The sequence below is a fragment of the Procambarus clarkii genome, chromosome 24 (assembly GCF_040958095.1).
Source record: "Procambarus clarkii isolate CNS0578487 chromosome 24, FALCON_Pclarkii_2.0, whole genome shotgun sequence".
Classification (NCBI taxonomy): Eukaryota; Metazoa; Arthropoda; class Malacostraca; order Decapoda; family Cambaridae; genus Procambarus; species Procambarus clarkii.
In genome coordinates this window covers 15888620-15903606 of record NC_091173.1, presented here as the reverse complement: position 1 = coordinate 15903606, position 14987 = coordinate 15888620, and the positions used below count along the sequence as shown (strand labels likewise).

At 49.4% G+C, this 14987-nt stretch overlaps 1 protein-coding gene across 1 annotated transcript; it reads left to right on the top strand.

The window, feature by feature from the left end:
• The first annotated feature begins 4909 nt into the window (after nucleotides 1-4909).
• Nucleotides 4910-7951, top strand: LOC123761815 (transcriptional regulatory protein AlgP-like). Its single transcript, XM_045748035.2, has 2 exons — nucleotides 4910-4933; nucleotides 6743-7951. The coding sequence occupies exons 1-2, from the start codon at nucleotides 4910-4912 to the stop codon at nucleotides 7949-7951; spliced, it is 1233 nt and encodes a 410-aa protein (XP_045603991.2).
• The last annotated feature ends 7036 nt before the right edge of the window (nucleotides 7952-14987 follow it).

The following is a 14987-nucleotide window of genomic DNA, read 5'->3' as shown; positions in this document are numbered from 1 at the left end:
CTCTATAATTGTCAGTGACAGCGATCATGACTCCCACCCGTCACTGTCCTCACTATACCCTTCATCACCACTATGTAAAGCATAACTTTACCACTGTCCTTACAGCACCATCACAGACAACAATTTCCTCCAAGAGTTTCCCACAGAATTAATTTAATTAGCTCGTTAATGTTCATGGGAAGAATTTCAGGTAAGTTGTGTGCTACATTTCTTTACAAACCGCCGGACAAAGTATCTTTCTGAATATTCTTATCAACTACTTCGTACAAAGTGTACGTGGCTTTCCTATATCTGCTGTCATACAATGTTCACTCAAAATTAGCGACCGTATCTCCGAGGCGAAAATGTCATTAGTGGTTAAACAGAGTCGTCGAGGGAGACAGGTCACTCGCTGCCACTTACAATGGCCACAAGTCACCCTAATTTGGGGTCAATCTGAGCATGACACCATTAGCAGCTAATTGCCTCGTTAAAACCACGTCTATACTGCCGTTTGACACGAGTTTCAATGACTAATATTGGGTACCTGTGACCGTGAGTGTCGGTGGAACGAGGGGGTAGTTTGACCATTACCAGGGCGGTAATGTTGGTTGTGGGGGCGGGGGGGTGGGGAGAGGATATTGATGGTGTAGGAGAGGAACAAGAAAGGACAAGGAAGGAGGAGAAAACGGACAGACATACTCACAGGTATACTAATTGGATGGCATTCCTGCCGTGATATATAGCTCACAGCTAGTCACAGAAATGGTGATCTTCATCCATATAATGTTCAGAACGATGTTACTCAATTTACCAACAATAAGGTGCTCACTTTCCGTGACACATTAACTAGTGAAGAACTGGCTCTTAGCACTTATTTATTTAATTAGAAATTGGTTTTGTAAATTTGATTAAGATATATTAATTGCTAGGCGCGTTGGGGAGTATATTACAAGTGTTATGGAGGAGAGAGAGGCAGAGAGCACACGCTCGCGGTGCTCCACCAAAATTTTGCTTGACATTGAACAACTTAATCTTCGAACCCTCTTGGTCCCCTTAAGCCTAATATAGCGCATATATGTTTTATATTAGGCCTAATATAGCGTATATTAGACCTAGGATTGCTTGGATAGGAAACGTTAGGTTACGTTCTTTTGTTAATTTTTAAATTAACAAAAAAGACCATTGTGGGTAATTCAGTAATATAATAAGTGACCTTTTTTGAGGGTCCAACAGTCAGTTTATGTACGTTTGTCCAAGTAGTTGATGCAAGTACTTATATAGGTAGATACTTATGTGGGTTAAACAATATTTATGTCTGGTGTATGGTAGCTCCTTACCCAGTCATGTTGGATGTATGGTAGCTCCTTACCCAGTCATGCTGGATGTATGGTAGCTCCTTACCCAGTCATGCTAGATGTATGGTAGCTCCTTACCCAGTCATGTTGGATGTATGGTAGCTCCTTACCCAGTTATGTCTGGTATATGGTAGCTCCTTACCCAGTCATGTTGGATGTATGGTAGCTCCTTACCCAGTCATGCTGGATGTATGGTAGCTCCTTACCCAGTCATGCTAGATGTATGGTAGCTCCTTACCCAGTCATGCTGGATGTATGGTAGCTCCTTACCCAGTCATGCTGGGTGTATGGTACCTCCTTACCCAGTCATGCTGGGTGTATGGTAGCTCCTTACCCAGTCATGCTGGATGTATGGTAGCTCCTTACCCAGTCATGCTGGGTGTATGGTAGCTCCTTACCCAGTCATGCTGGATGTATGGTAGCTCCTTACCCAGTCATGCTGGGTGTATGGTACCTCCTTACCCAGTCATGCTGGGTGTATGGTAGCTCCTTACCCAGTCATGCTGGATGTATGGTAGCTCCTTACCCAGTCATGCTGGGTGTATGGTAGCTCCTTACCCAGTCATGCTGGATGTATGGTAGCTCCTTACCCAGTCATGCTGGGTGTATGGTACCTCCTTACCCAGTCATGTTGGGTGTATGGTAGCTCCTTACCCAGTCATGTTGGGTGTATGGTAGCTCCTTACCCAGTCATGCTGGGTGTATGGTAGCTCCTTACCCAGTCATGCTGGGTGTATGGTACCTCCTTACCCAGTCATACAGCGTGCCAGTTAGAACGAAAGCCAGTCATACTCTGCATAAGTTAGGTGCTAACTCTGCCACACATCACCACTAGTTGGTAACCGAGCTACGTGGGATGTGCTGTGAGCTCATACACAAGCACATCTGAGCATCAAGCACATCTCTACACAAAGAACACGAAACACAGTGATCCAATTCATCTCTGACAGCCTCCACCATCAATGTCAAAATTATAATGTTAACCTGTATTAATTGTCTCTCTCGTGGGACATCCAGATTCTCCATTAACTTCCTAATGACCTCTAATGGGGGGTCATCCCTGTGGGAGGTCATCAGAGGTCACATGGTGTGGCTCGGGGACGCTGTTATGACCTGGGGAGAACAGGGGAGCACCGTCCAGTATTCTACTGATGCTGATAATTGTCAACTACATCATAATATCAAGCTGTTGTTTTGCTATTTATATTTAAGATTTGTGAAGTTGGTAAGTTATTGTAATGTGTGAGTGGGAGGTGGGAGAGTGGGACTACAAGTGGCCAGCCATGAGACGTGTGAGTGGGAGGTGGGAGAGTGGGACTACAAGTGGCCAGCCATGAGACGGGAGGCTTGGGGTGGGAGAGTGGGACTACAAGTGGCCAGCCATGAGACGGGAGGCTTGGGGTGGGAGAGTGGGACTACAAGTGGCCAGCCATGAGACGGGAGGCTTGGGGGTGGGAGAGTGGGACTACAAGTGGCCAGCCATGAGACGGGAGGCTTGGGGTGGGAGAGTGGGACTACAAGTGGCCAGCCATGAGACGGGAGGCTTGGGGTGGGAGAGTGGGACTACAAGTGGCCAGCCATGAGACGGGAGGCTTGGGGGTGGGAGAGTGGGACTACAAGTGGCCAGCCATGAGACGGGAGGCTTGGGGTGGGAGAGTGGGACTACAAGTGGCCAGCCATGAGACGGGAGGCTTGGGGTGGGAGAGTGGGACTACAAGTGGCCAGCCATGAGACGGGAGGCTTGGGGTGGGAGAGTGGGACTACAAGTGGCCAGCCATGAGACGGGAGGCTTGGGGTGGGAGAGTGGGACTACAAGTGGCCAGCCATGAGACGGGAGGCTTGGGGGTGGGAGAGTGGGACTACAAGTGGCCAGCCATGAGACGGGAGGCTTGGGGTGGGAGAGTGGGACTACAAGTGGCCAGCCATGAGACGGGAGGCTTGGGGTGGGAGAGTGGGACTACAAGTGGCCAGCCATGAGACGGGAGGCTTGGGGTGGGAGAGTGGGACTACAAGTGGCCAGCCATGAGACGGGAGGCTTGGGGGTGGGAGAGTGGGACTACAAGTGGCCAGCCATGAGACGGGAGGCTTGGGGTGGGAGAGTGGGACTACAAGTGGCCAGCCATGAGACGGGAGGCTTGGGGTGGGAGAGTGGGACTACAAGTGGCCAGCCATGAGACGGGAGGCTTGGGGGTGGGAGAGTGGGACTACAAGTGGCCAGCCATGAGACGGGAGGCTTGGGGTGGGAGAGTGGGACTACAAGTGGCCAGCCATGAGACGGGAGGCTTGGGGTGGGAGAGTGGGACTACAAGTGGCCAGCCATGAGACGGGAGGCTTGGGGTGGGAGAGTGGGACTACAAGTGGCCAGCCATGAGACGGGAGGCTTGGGGTGGGAGAGTGGGACTACAAGTGGCCAGCCATGAGACGGGAGGCTTGGGGGTGGGAGAGTGGGACTACAAGTGGCCAGCCATGAGACGGGAGGCTTGGGGTGGGAGAGTGGGACTACAAGTGGCCAGCCATGAGACGGGAGGCTTGGGGTGGGAGAGTGGGACTACAAGTGGCCAGCCATGAGACGGGAGGCTTGGGGGTGGGAGAGTGGGACTACAAGTGGCCAGCCATGAGACGGGAGGCTTGGGGTGGGAGAGTGGGACTACAAGTGGCCAGCCATGAGACGGGAGGCTTGGGGGTGGGAGAGTGGGACTACAAGTGGCCAGCCATGAGACGGGAGGCTTGGGGTGGGAGAGTGGGACTACAAGTGGCCAGCCATGAGACGGGAGGCTTGGGGGTGGGAGAGTGGGACTACAAGTGGCCAGCCATGAGACGGGAGGCTTGGGGTGGGAGAGTGGGACTACAAGTGGCCAGCCATGAGACGGGAGGCTTGGGGGTGGGAGAGTGGGACTACAAGTGGCCAGCCATGAGACGGGAGGCTTGGGGGTGGGAGAGTGGGACTACAAGTGGCCAGCCATGAGACGGGAGGCTTGGGGGTGGGAGAGTGGGACTACAAGTGGCCAGCCATGAGACGGGAGGCTTGGGGGTGGGAGAGTGGGACTACAAGTGGCCAGCCATGAGACGGGAGGCTTGGGGTGGGAGAGTGGGACTACAAGTGGCCAGCCATGAGACGGGAGGCTTGGGGTGGGAGAGTGGGACTACAAGTGGCCAGCCATGAAACGGGAGGCTTGGGGTGGGAGAGTGGGACTACAAGTGGCCAGCCATGAGACGGGAGGCTTGGGGTGGGAGAGTGGGACTACAAGTGGCCAGCCATGAGACGGGAGGCTTGGGGGCGCTCGATCCCGGCCAGGAGGACCTTGAGAGGAAGTGATTTACCTTAATTTTCCTTCCTGCTCCTCCTTCTTCTTCATCCCCTCCGCCTCCACCTTCCTCGCCCCCTCCAACTTCTCCTCCCCCTTCCCTCCCTCCTCCTTCTTTTCCTTTACCGTCTCGTCCCTCTCCTTCTTTCCTTCTCCACCCCCCTCCTTCTCCTTCACCTCCTCTCCCCCCCCCCCATCCTCCACGTTTTCCCACATTAGTAGTCTAAATGAGATGATTTACGAGAGTGAACATGTCATGAGGAAATAATGGTATTCGTCCGACAGCTGATGGTAAGTGTGTGTAACTCACTTGTTTCTGCCTGCAGGATCGACCTCTAGCTCTTGGACCCCGCTCTTCTAGCCGTTGGTTGTCTAATGCAATGACTCTTCACCTGTTTCCCTATCATACTTGCTTTTAAAGTTATGAATGGAGTTAGCCTTTACAATCTGTTCCTTTAGATCATTACATTTACTCACTACCCTCACGCTAAAGGAAAACTTTCAAACATCTCTATGAAACATCTGCATCTCAAGCTTCCATCCGTGCCCCCTTGTTCCATTGATATTCATTGTAAACATTTCCTGTTTCCATTTTGTCAATCTCTCTTAAGTATTTTATACGTCTGTATCATGTCCCTCCTCTCCCTCCTCCTTTCTAACGAGGTCAGGTCTAGTTCCTTCAGTTTGCCTTCGTACCTCATCCCTCGCAGCTCTAGGACGAGTCTCGTTGCAACCTTCTGCACCTTTTCGAGCTTCCTTATGCGTTTTTTTATATGGGGGTTCCAGGATGGGGCGGCATACTCTAAGACTAGCCTCACATAGGTGGTGTACAGTGATCCAAAAGCCTCCTTATTCAAATTTCTGAAGGATGTTCTGACTTTTGCCAGAGTAGAGTATGCGGCTGACGTTATTCTAGTTATATGAGCCTCTGGAGTTAGGTTTGGTGTTATGTCCACTCACAGATCTTTTTCTCTAGACGTTAAAGAGAGGTAGTTTCCCTTCATCGTGTATTGGCCTATCGGTTTCCTGGCTCCTGTCCTCATTTCCATCACCTTGCACTTGTTAGTGTTGAACTCTAGCAACCACTTCTCGGACCAGCACTGCAACCTGCTCAATTCAGCCTGGAGAATCTTGCAATCCTCATCTATCTCAACCCTCCTCATTAGTTTTACATCATCTGCAAACATCGACATAAAAAACTCAACTTCTTGCAGTCAAGTCATTTACATAAATGAGGTATAGAATGGGTTCCAGCACCGATCCTTGAGGGACCCCGCTTGTTACTCTACGCCAGTCCGACTCCTCGCCCCTCACCGTCACCTTCTGACACCTGTCTTCTAGGTAATTCCTTACCCATGATAGTGCATTTCCGACTACACCTGCCTGCCTCTCTAGTTTGTATAGTAACCTATGTGGTACTGTATCAAAGGCTTTTTGGCAGTCCAGAAATATGTAATTATTTCTGTGTGTGTGTGTGTGTGTGTGTGTGTGTGTGTGTGTGTGTGTGTGTGTGTGTGTGTGTGTGTGTTGACTATTTGTATTCGCTATTTGTGTCTGCAAAATCGAGCTATTAACTCTTGGACTACGCCTTTCTAACCAATCTACTTTTCCTCTATTATATCTACTAAATATGTTTCTATCCAGCACACACACACACACACACACACACACACACACACACACACACACACACACACACACACACACACACACACACACACACACACCAAAAAAGCTAAACAAAGTAACATTCAAAATGTCAACTGCTGATAAACACCGGAGATAGTCTTATCGCCTGACTCATTGAACACTAAATCCAAATTTGATTCTTAAAGACGATAGTCGTCTGAGAGCTTCACTTACATGGCGCTCTTGAGAGCCTTGACCTCATGGCGGTCTTGAGAGCCTCGACCACATGGTGCTCTTGAGAGCCTTGACCACATAGCTCTCTTGAGAGCCTTGACCACATGGCGCTCAGAGAGCCTTGACCGCATAACTATCAAGATCACAATGTCGAAAATGGCTCATCAGATGGTTCAAGGCAGACTTGAGTGTTCTTCAGTGAAGTCAAGCAGGTGATCTGTCAAGCAAATTAGGTAGTCGGTCAAGCCAACAAGATGGACGATCAAGCCATCAGCCAGGTGGACGGGCAAGCCATCAGCCAGGTGGACGGGCAAGCCATCATCCAGGTGGACGGGCAAGCCATCAGCCAGGTGCACGGGCAAGCCATCAGCCAGGTGGACGGGCAAGCCATCAGCCAGGTGGACGGGCAAGCCATCATCCAAGTGGACGGGCAAGCCATCATCCAAGTGGACGGGCAAGCCATCATCCAAGTGGACGGGCAAGCCATCATCCAAGTGGACGGGCAAGCCATCATCCAAGTGGACGGGCAAGCCATCATCCAAGTGGACGGGCAAGCCATCATCCAAGTGGACGGGCAAGCCATCATCCAAGTGGACGGGCAAGCCATCATCCAAGTGGACGGGCAAGCCATCAGCCAGGTGGACGGGCAAGCCATCAGCCAGGTGGACGGGCAAGCCATCATCCAAGTGGACAGGCAAGCCATCATCCAAGTGGACGGGCAAGCCATCATCCAAGTGGACGGGCAAGCCATCATCCAAGTGGACGGGCAAGCCATCATCCAAGTGGACGGGCAAGCCATCAGCCAGGTGGACGGGCAAGCCATCATCCAAGTGGACGGGCAAGCCATCATCCAAGTGGACGGGCAAGCCATCAGCCAGGTGGACGGGCAAGCCATCATCCAAGTGGACGGGCAAGCCATCATCCAAGTGGACGGGCAAGCCATCAGCCAGGTGGACGGGCAAGCCATCATCCAAGTGGACGGGCAAGCCTTCATCCAAGTGGACAGGCAAGCCATCATCCAAGTGGACGGGCAAGCCATCATCCAAGTGGACGGGCAAGCCATCATCCAAGTGGACGGGCAAGCCATCAGCCAGGTGGACGGGCAAGCCATCAGCCAGGTGGACGGGCAAGCCATCATCCAAGTGGACGGGCAAGCCATCATCCAAGTGGACGGGCAAGCCATCATCCAAGTGGACGGGCAAGCCATCATCCAGGTGGACGGGCAAGCCATCAGCCAGGTGGACGGGCAAGCCATCAGCCAGGTGGACGGGCAAGCCATCATCCAAGTGGACGGGCAAGCCATCATCCAAGTGGACGGGCAAGCCATCATCCAAGTGGACGGGCAAGCCATCATCCAGGTGGACGGGCAAGCCAGCCTGGCAGGGAGCTACCTCGATGAATGTGTCGTATCCATCTCTGCAGCGCCAACATTATATGAGCCTATGATGCTCCTGACTCTTCGGAACTCCCGCCTGTTGTGGCTCCGTAAGGCTCAGGAGCCTCCTCCGTCTGCACTGGAGGTCCACCTCCACTCACACGGTCGTTCCTTAGCCCTGTCTCCCCCTCCCCACTCCACCTCCACCTCCACCCCAAGTTCAGATTCTCTTGAAGATGGCTTTAAGGGAGCGTAAGTGCCTTAAGTTAGAAGTGATTAAGGGTCGTATTTCAGTGGTGTGGGCGTTCCGCAAGGCGTTGAGTTAATCCCCTCTTCAATAGTGTGTAAGGAAGGCTCGGGGATGACGTACGCTGCTTGGCCAGTGTGGTCGCTCAATGGCTGCTAATTGTCCCAAATGGATGGCCGAGTTTTTATTCGCTTGCCTCCGCCTTCCCCCCTTGCTTTTTAGTCTTGGCTTGTTTTTATTTTTATTTGCTTATCTGTGTGTGTGTGTGTGTGTGTGTGTGTGTGTGTGTGTGTGTGTGTGTGTGTGTGTGTGTGTGTGTGTGTGTGTCTACCCTTCTGACTCTCTCTATCGCTATCTGTTTGTCTGTATCTGTTTTGATCATTATTCAGTTGATCGTTCTTGTCTTCCCCCTCATCTCTTCCCTCTTCCTCATTCTAATCTTACCCTGCCTCTCTCCCTTCATTTCTTCATTTCTTTATTCTCTTTCCCCTCTGTCTCTCCCATCCTCTCCTCCCTCTGTCTCTCTCCCATCCTCTCCCTCTGCCTCTCTCTGTCTGTCTGTCTGTCTCTCTCTCTCTCTCTCTCTCTCTCTCTCTCTCTCTCTCTCTCTCTCTCTCTCTCTCTCTCTCTCTCTCTCTCTCTCTCTCTCTCTCTCTCTCTCTCCTCTTCTTCCCTCCTTCTACCCTTTTCCCTTGCTTCCTCTCTCTCTCTCCCTAAACTCTCCCTCTTCCCCTACTTTCAGTTACTACACATAATTTGTCGAGGAATTTGCAGTCATTCCTTTTCCCTTTGCCTTATTCCTCTGCTCTTTCCCTGTGTTTTATATCATACTTCCTCCCCTCCTCCTCCATCTCCCCCTCCCCCCCCCTCCCCCCTCCGTCCCCCCCCCCTCCCCGTATCCTGACCAGAACAAACTGGGCGGTGATAACTCACAGCCGTTAATAATCGATTACTTTAACTTTACCTTGAAGACCTTACCTGGCCGGTGATAGCCCACAGTAAAGGGGGGTCTGGAAATAAGCAACCTATACATTGGAGAGTTGTTTGCTTGTCAGCCATGGTTGTGTTGTTTGTGCTGGTAATGAAAGATGCTTCGACTGCACATTATAATGGAGGGAAGCTTGTGTCTGTGGAGGCGTGGATATGTTGAGCTGACGAATGTTGCATAATATTGCAACAGGTTGGTAATAATTCTCACGCTAGCGAGCATTCCGTTTGTAAACTGTATGGACATAAATTTGGATACATTCTTCAAAACTCTATTTGTGAATGACTTGCTATCAGTGAATTTAGAACAAAAGGCATGAGAGATTTTGTGTTTTGGAACCATTCATTCACTCACGGATATTGAAAGACATTTTAATGATCTATTAAACGTATGCTAGTACAGACTAGTAGACCAGATTCACATCTCATGGTTTTGCCTGATTCCATGTATGACAAACCTTCCCGTAAGATACCTGATCAACCAGGCTGTGATTCATACGTCAGGCTGCGAGCAGCCACTCCAACAGCCTGGTTGACCAAACCATCAACCGGGAGGCCTGGTCGGAGGCCGGGCCGCGATCTCCGACCAGGCCTCAACGCAAGGTAACCACAAGGTACGATGGACATTAGATGAATTTGTAGTTAACTCTTGGTCTATACTGTGTAATTCTTCCTATAGAAGGTAGGAAGGTAGCAACACTGGTGTGTACCTAAGCTGGTTAATAAACCATCGTGTCAGTACATTATATTAACTTGGCAAGGCAGAGCGTGTCGTGTCTGGCCCGACCTGCTCCCCGGGGCACATCATGCCTTCACAGTGTTCTTCCTTGCTTTCCTTCATATGTCTCTCTCTTCACCATGCTGGGTGTATTCTATAGTTTATGGAGAGATTCCTACCTACCTACCTTTGGTAGGTAGGTAGGTAGGTAGGTACATAGCTATTGGTAGCTATTAGGTAGCTATTCCTGCCAAAGGAATCTCTCCATTTGTCTCCTTGCGCTGGACGGTAGAGCGACGATCTTGCTTCATGCAGGTCAGCATTCAATCCCAGACCGTCCAAGTGGTTAAGTACTATTCCTTTCCCTCGTTCAATCCAAAATCCTTATCCTGATCCCTTCCCAGTGCTATATAGTCGTTATGGCTTGGCGTTTTCCCCTGATAGTTCCATTCCCTTCCGATAATTCCGTTCCGTTCCTCAGTTTTTCCTTCTCTTTTTCTTCCTAATCCCCCGTTAACCCACTTCTCCAGTTGGGTGTTTTCTTTTGTCAGCGTCTGCGTGGTTCACGGCTTTGTAATGAATCTTATTACTTCTGTTTTATTGTTTTCCCTATTTTTTATAGCTGTCTTTCCTGGGACTGGCAGCTGGGTCTTCCCCCATTCTTTTCTCCCATACCTGTTGGTTTGTATTTTAGTACGTTTGTTTACCTGTTTGTTTCAGTCTGTATCTCTTGTTTGTCTTGTCTTTCCCTGCTTGTCCGATTACTTACTTGCCTTGCTAATTGTCTGCTTGCCCGAGAGCCTGTTTGCCTTTCTGATTTCCTGCCTGCCTGCCTATCTACCTTCTTGCCTGCCTGCTTTCTTGTCTGCCTGACTGACTGCCTGCCTGCTTGTCTGCCTGCCTGCCTGCCTGCCTGCCTGCCTTCTTTTGTGCCTGCTTGCCTGTCTCCTTCCTTCCTTCCCTCTCCTCCTCTTCCCTTCCCTACCGGTAGCAGCCTTGTCTACGGTCAGTGGAGTCAGCAGACCACCCAGCTCCTTGGAGGCAGAACCGGTCAAGGGCCGGTATCGCTGCTGGTCTTGTCCGACAGATTAGCAAGAGGGTAGTGGGTCCGCCGCTTGCTTTACGGCCCTGCGTTATCACCGTCTCCCCGCCACTGTCCTACACCACTCTACGTCCGCACCTCTCTTACGGCTCTCTCCCTACTATATGTGGTGCTTACAGGGTCGCGCTCGGCTCCTAGCCCCGCCTGCCCAACCTTCCTAGATAAATGCATTGACATTTCTTTCGCTTTTATTACTGTATTTTACATTTGCAATTTTGAATGGAATTAGCTTCAACGACTTCTATGTCTTACCTGTTTCACTTATTGACAGCTCTAGAACTGAACAAAATTCTTTCTGACGTCTCTGCGATTCATTTTTGTCACTAGATTAGTTCTTTGACCTATCGTTCTGCTGTTGCTAGCTTTGAACAACGCTGCTTTATCTTCCTTGTCAAGGTCTCTTAGAATCTTATATGTTGTTATCATGCCTCCCTGTCTCTCCTTTCCTCTATGGTGGTAAAGTACAGTTCTCTCAGTCTATCCTCGTAACTTAATCCCTTCGGCTCAAGAAAGAGTTTCGTTGCATATCTCTGGACCTTTTCTGCTTTCTGTTTGTTGTTTTTCAGGTAAGGGCTCCATGCTGGAGATGCATATTCACTCACGTGTGGGTCTCACCTCTTTGTATATCGGGCCCCGGTAACCCCTTTGTCCACGTTTCTGAAGGATACCTGAACGTTGGCCGTGTATGCCATATGCCGCTGTTGTTATTGTGCTAATGTGGACTTCTGGCGTCAGATTTGGAGTTATGTCCACTTCCAGGCCTTTATTCTTTTCTGATTGAAGAATTTGTCTTCCTTTTATCCTCTACTGCTGTACTGGTCTTCGCACTCCTGTTCCAATCCTCATGACTTTGCATTTGGCTTGATTAAACTCAAGCGGCCATTTTACTGATCAATTCTGAAGTATGTCCAAATCCGTTTGCAGTGCTTCACGACAGCACATCCTCGTGTTTAGGGAGAACTTATAGTAACGATGAGGACCCCTCATACATATATTGACTTAAAAGGCAATTAGAAAGTAGAAATCGGTACTACTGAAATTGGACACATGGGAAAAGATTTTGTACTAATGTTGCAAAGAAACTTAACGTAACGTAACGTAACGTAACCTAACCGTCCTAGACCTAATACACGCTCTCTGAGGCCTAATATAGTACATGTGGGCTATACTATAGGCCTAGCAATATTTAAGCTTGGTTTTTAGCATTTTTTTCGGACTCTATAAAATGTGGACCAAATTATACTATTTAATTGTCCTTTATATATGTGTATGTACGATGGTCCATATAGTTACAAAAAGTATTATGTAAACAGGAGGATGGACTGCTCACAATCTGTCTCTGGCCTGACTCTTCTCATCAGTCTTCCCATCTCATCAGTTTTGCATCATCTGCAAACATTAATATGAATGAGCCAACTTCCTCTGCCAGATCATTGTCATACATTAGAGACAATATGGGCCCCAGAACTGACCCTTGTGGTACTCCACTCGGTACCTCTCTACACTCTGGTGTCTCTGTTCTCACCGTAACCCTTTGCTTCCTTCCTGAGAGACATTCTCCCCGATACACCAGCCTGCTTCTCTAGTTTGAGTAGGAGTCTTTCGTGCGGGACCGTATCATATGCTTTCCGACAGTCAAGGAATATGGTCAGCCATCCTTCTCTTGTTTGAATTCTTTCATCTTGTTATAAAACTCCAGCAAATTTGTTAGTCAAGATTTTTCTTCACTAAAACCATGCTGGCGCCTCGAGACAAAATGGATCTGTCCTACATGTTGCACCAGCCTACTTCGGGTCAATCTCTCAAGCATCTTGCAGGGGATACTTGTTAGTGATGCGGGTCTGTAGTTTAACGGTTGCTGTCTTGCCCCTTTCTTGTAGATTGGCACTACATTAGTCATTTTCCAGCAATCAGGAAGTTCTCCCATTTCTTAAGAGGAATTAAATATTATGGCAAGTGGGCTGGACATGGCGCCAGCTGCCTGGCGTCAGCTGCCTTTAAGACTGGTCTCCTTGATTGTGTACTGTCCCTTTGGTCTCCTATCTCCTAGTCCCATTTCCATAGCTTTACATTTGCTCGTGTGAACTCCAGTAGCCATTTCTATGACCATCTCTGCAACCTGTTTAAGTCCACTTGGAGGATTCTACAATCCTCATCTGTCACAACTCGTCATTAATTTTGTGTTATCCGCGAACATCGACATGTAGGATTCTACAATTCTACATGTCATGTGCGAATATGTGCGTGTGTGTATGTGTGTAGGTGGTGTTCTCACCTAAATATACTTACAGGATCGAACAATTTTGGGGGGGAATTCCGCTTAATGATCTGCGGTTGTCTAGAGCGAGGCCTCGCGACCTGCCTGTTTCTTTGGGCGTCTGTGGGAACAGTGGCGTGCCCCCCCCCCCCCAACCCACCCCAACCCCTCCCGTCCACCCGCTGCCCCACACACTCAAGTAATCCCCACTGGCACGTTGACCAGTCGTATACACGTCACGGTACCACCCGCCCTGCACTGTACCACCCGCCCTGCACGGTACCACCCGTCCTGCACGGTACCACCCGTCCTGCACAGTACCACCCGCCCTGCACGGTACACGGGACGTACTGTAATGTGAGGACGTCATTGTGTTTGATCAACACTGGCTTGAAGGTCACTCTTATTACATTCACGTCTGCTATTTCTAATCAAGCACCATACAGGTGAAGGGCCGTCTATAATCAAGCACCATACAGGTGAAGGGTCGTCTATAATCATGCACCATACAGGTGTAGGGCCGTCTATAATCCAGTGTATTCCTCAGCCTGTAGACAGTAATATAGTGTAGTGGTGGCTGACAGTGGGGGACCTCCCTCACTCACTCCCCTTATGTGGCGACGGAAATTCTCTGGAAGTGTTAACTACACTGATAGTGAATATCTGTCTCCCAGGGCCCACACACAGCTGTGTCTCGGGGCCCACACACAGCTGTGTCTTAGGGCCCACACACAGCTGTGTCTTAGGGCCCACACACAGCTGTGTTTCGGGGCCCACACACAGCTGTGTTTCGGGGCCCACACACAGCTGCTGGGCCCACACACAGCTGTCTCAGCTCTCAGGGCGGTCAGGCAGCCTGGTCACTGCCACAGGCCGGTCTGTGGGCATAACTACTCGCTGCTGAGTGGTAGCTGAGAGGACAGCGCGCAGGACTCGTAATTCTGTGACCCGGGTTCGATTCCCGCACGAGGCAGAAACAAATGGGCAGAGTTTCTTTCACCTTGGTGCTTCTGTTCATCTAACAGTAAATAAGTACCTTGGAGTTAGATAGCTGCTACGGGCTGCATCCTGGGGATGTGTGTGTGTTAGATAAATATATGTAGTAGATATAATAGAGAAAAATAGATTGGTTAGAAAGGCGGGGTTCAAGAGCTAATAGCTCGATTCTGTAGCCACAAATAGTAAACACACACACACACACTTAACACCAGTGTGGGGCCACTAACAAATGGTCTTTCATCTTTCATATAAAAACAAAAAGCAAGAACCAAATAATTATGGATGAAGATTTTTATTTGATTTGATTATGTGGAAGATAATTCTTGTGATGGATGACGAGGTAAAACAAGTTCAGTAATAGATGAGTGCGAGGTGTGGTGCACATCCTCACTCAGATCCACCAAACTGCTGAAGAAAGATTCATCCCAACTATAAGTGAGGAAGGAGTAAAACAGGACAACACCAATGTCTTACAAACAGTGCTTCGAAGAAGAAGAAAATCAGTAATAATGTGGAAAAGTGCTCAGAACGTCATAATCAGAAGGTAAACAGAAAAATATTATTAGAATTACAGAAATATTAGAAGATCCAATTTCTGCACAGCCATATCGTGAGGGAGACGGCTGTGAATGATCAGGTAGTCGCGCTACACAGGACAGATGAAGGCCTTGCAGAAAAGGAAATTTACGAGGACACTAGCTTAAGATTAGCTCATTTATTATGCACCTCATACCCATCCTGTGAGTGGTAGTCGGAAAGTGTTACAGAGACACATATCGGGCTCGGGGACTCAACCT

Excerpts from the sequence above, each read along its gene's own strand:
- LOC123761815 (XM_045748035.2), top strand. The coding sequence starts at position 4,910 with ATGGTATTCGTCCGACAGCTGATG. Across the intron at positions 4,934-6,742 it reads TATTCGTCCGACAGCTGATG|TCGGTCAAGCCAACAAGATG; the intron begins GTAAGTGTGTGT and ends CAAATTAGGTAG.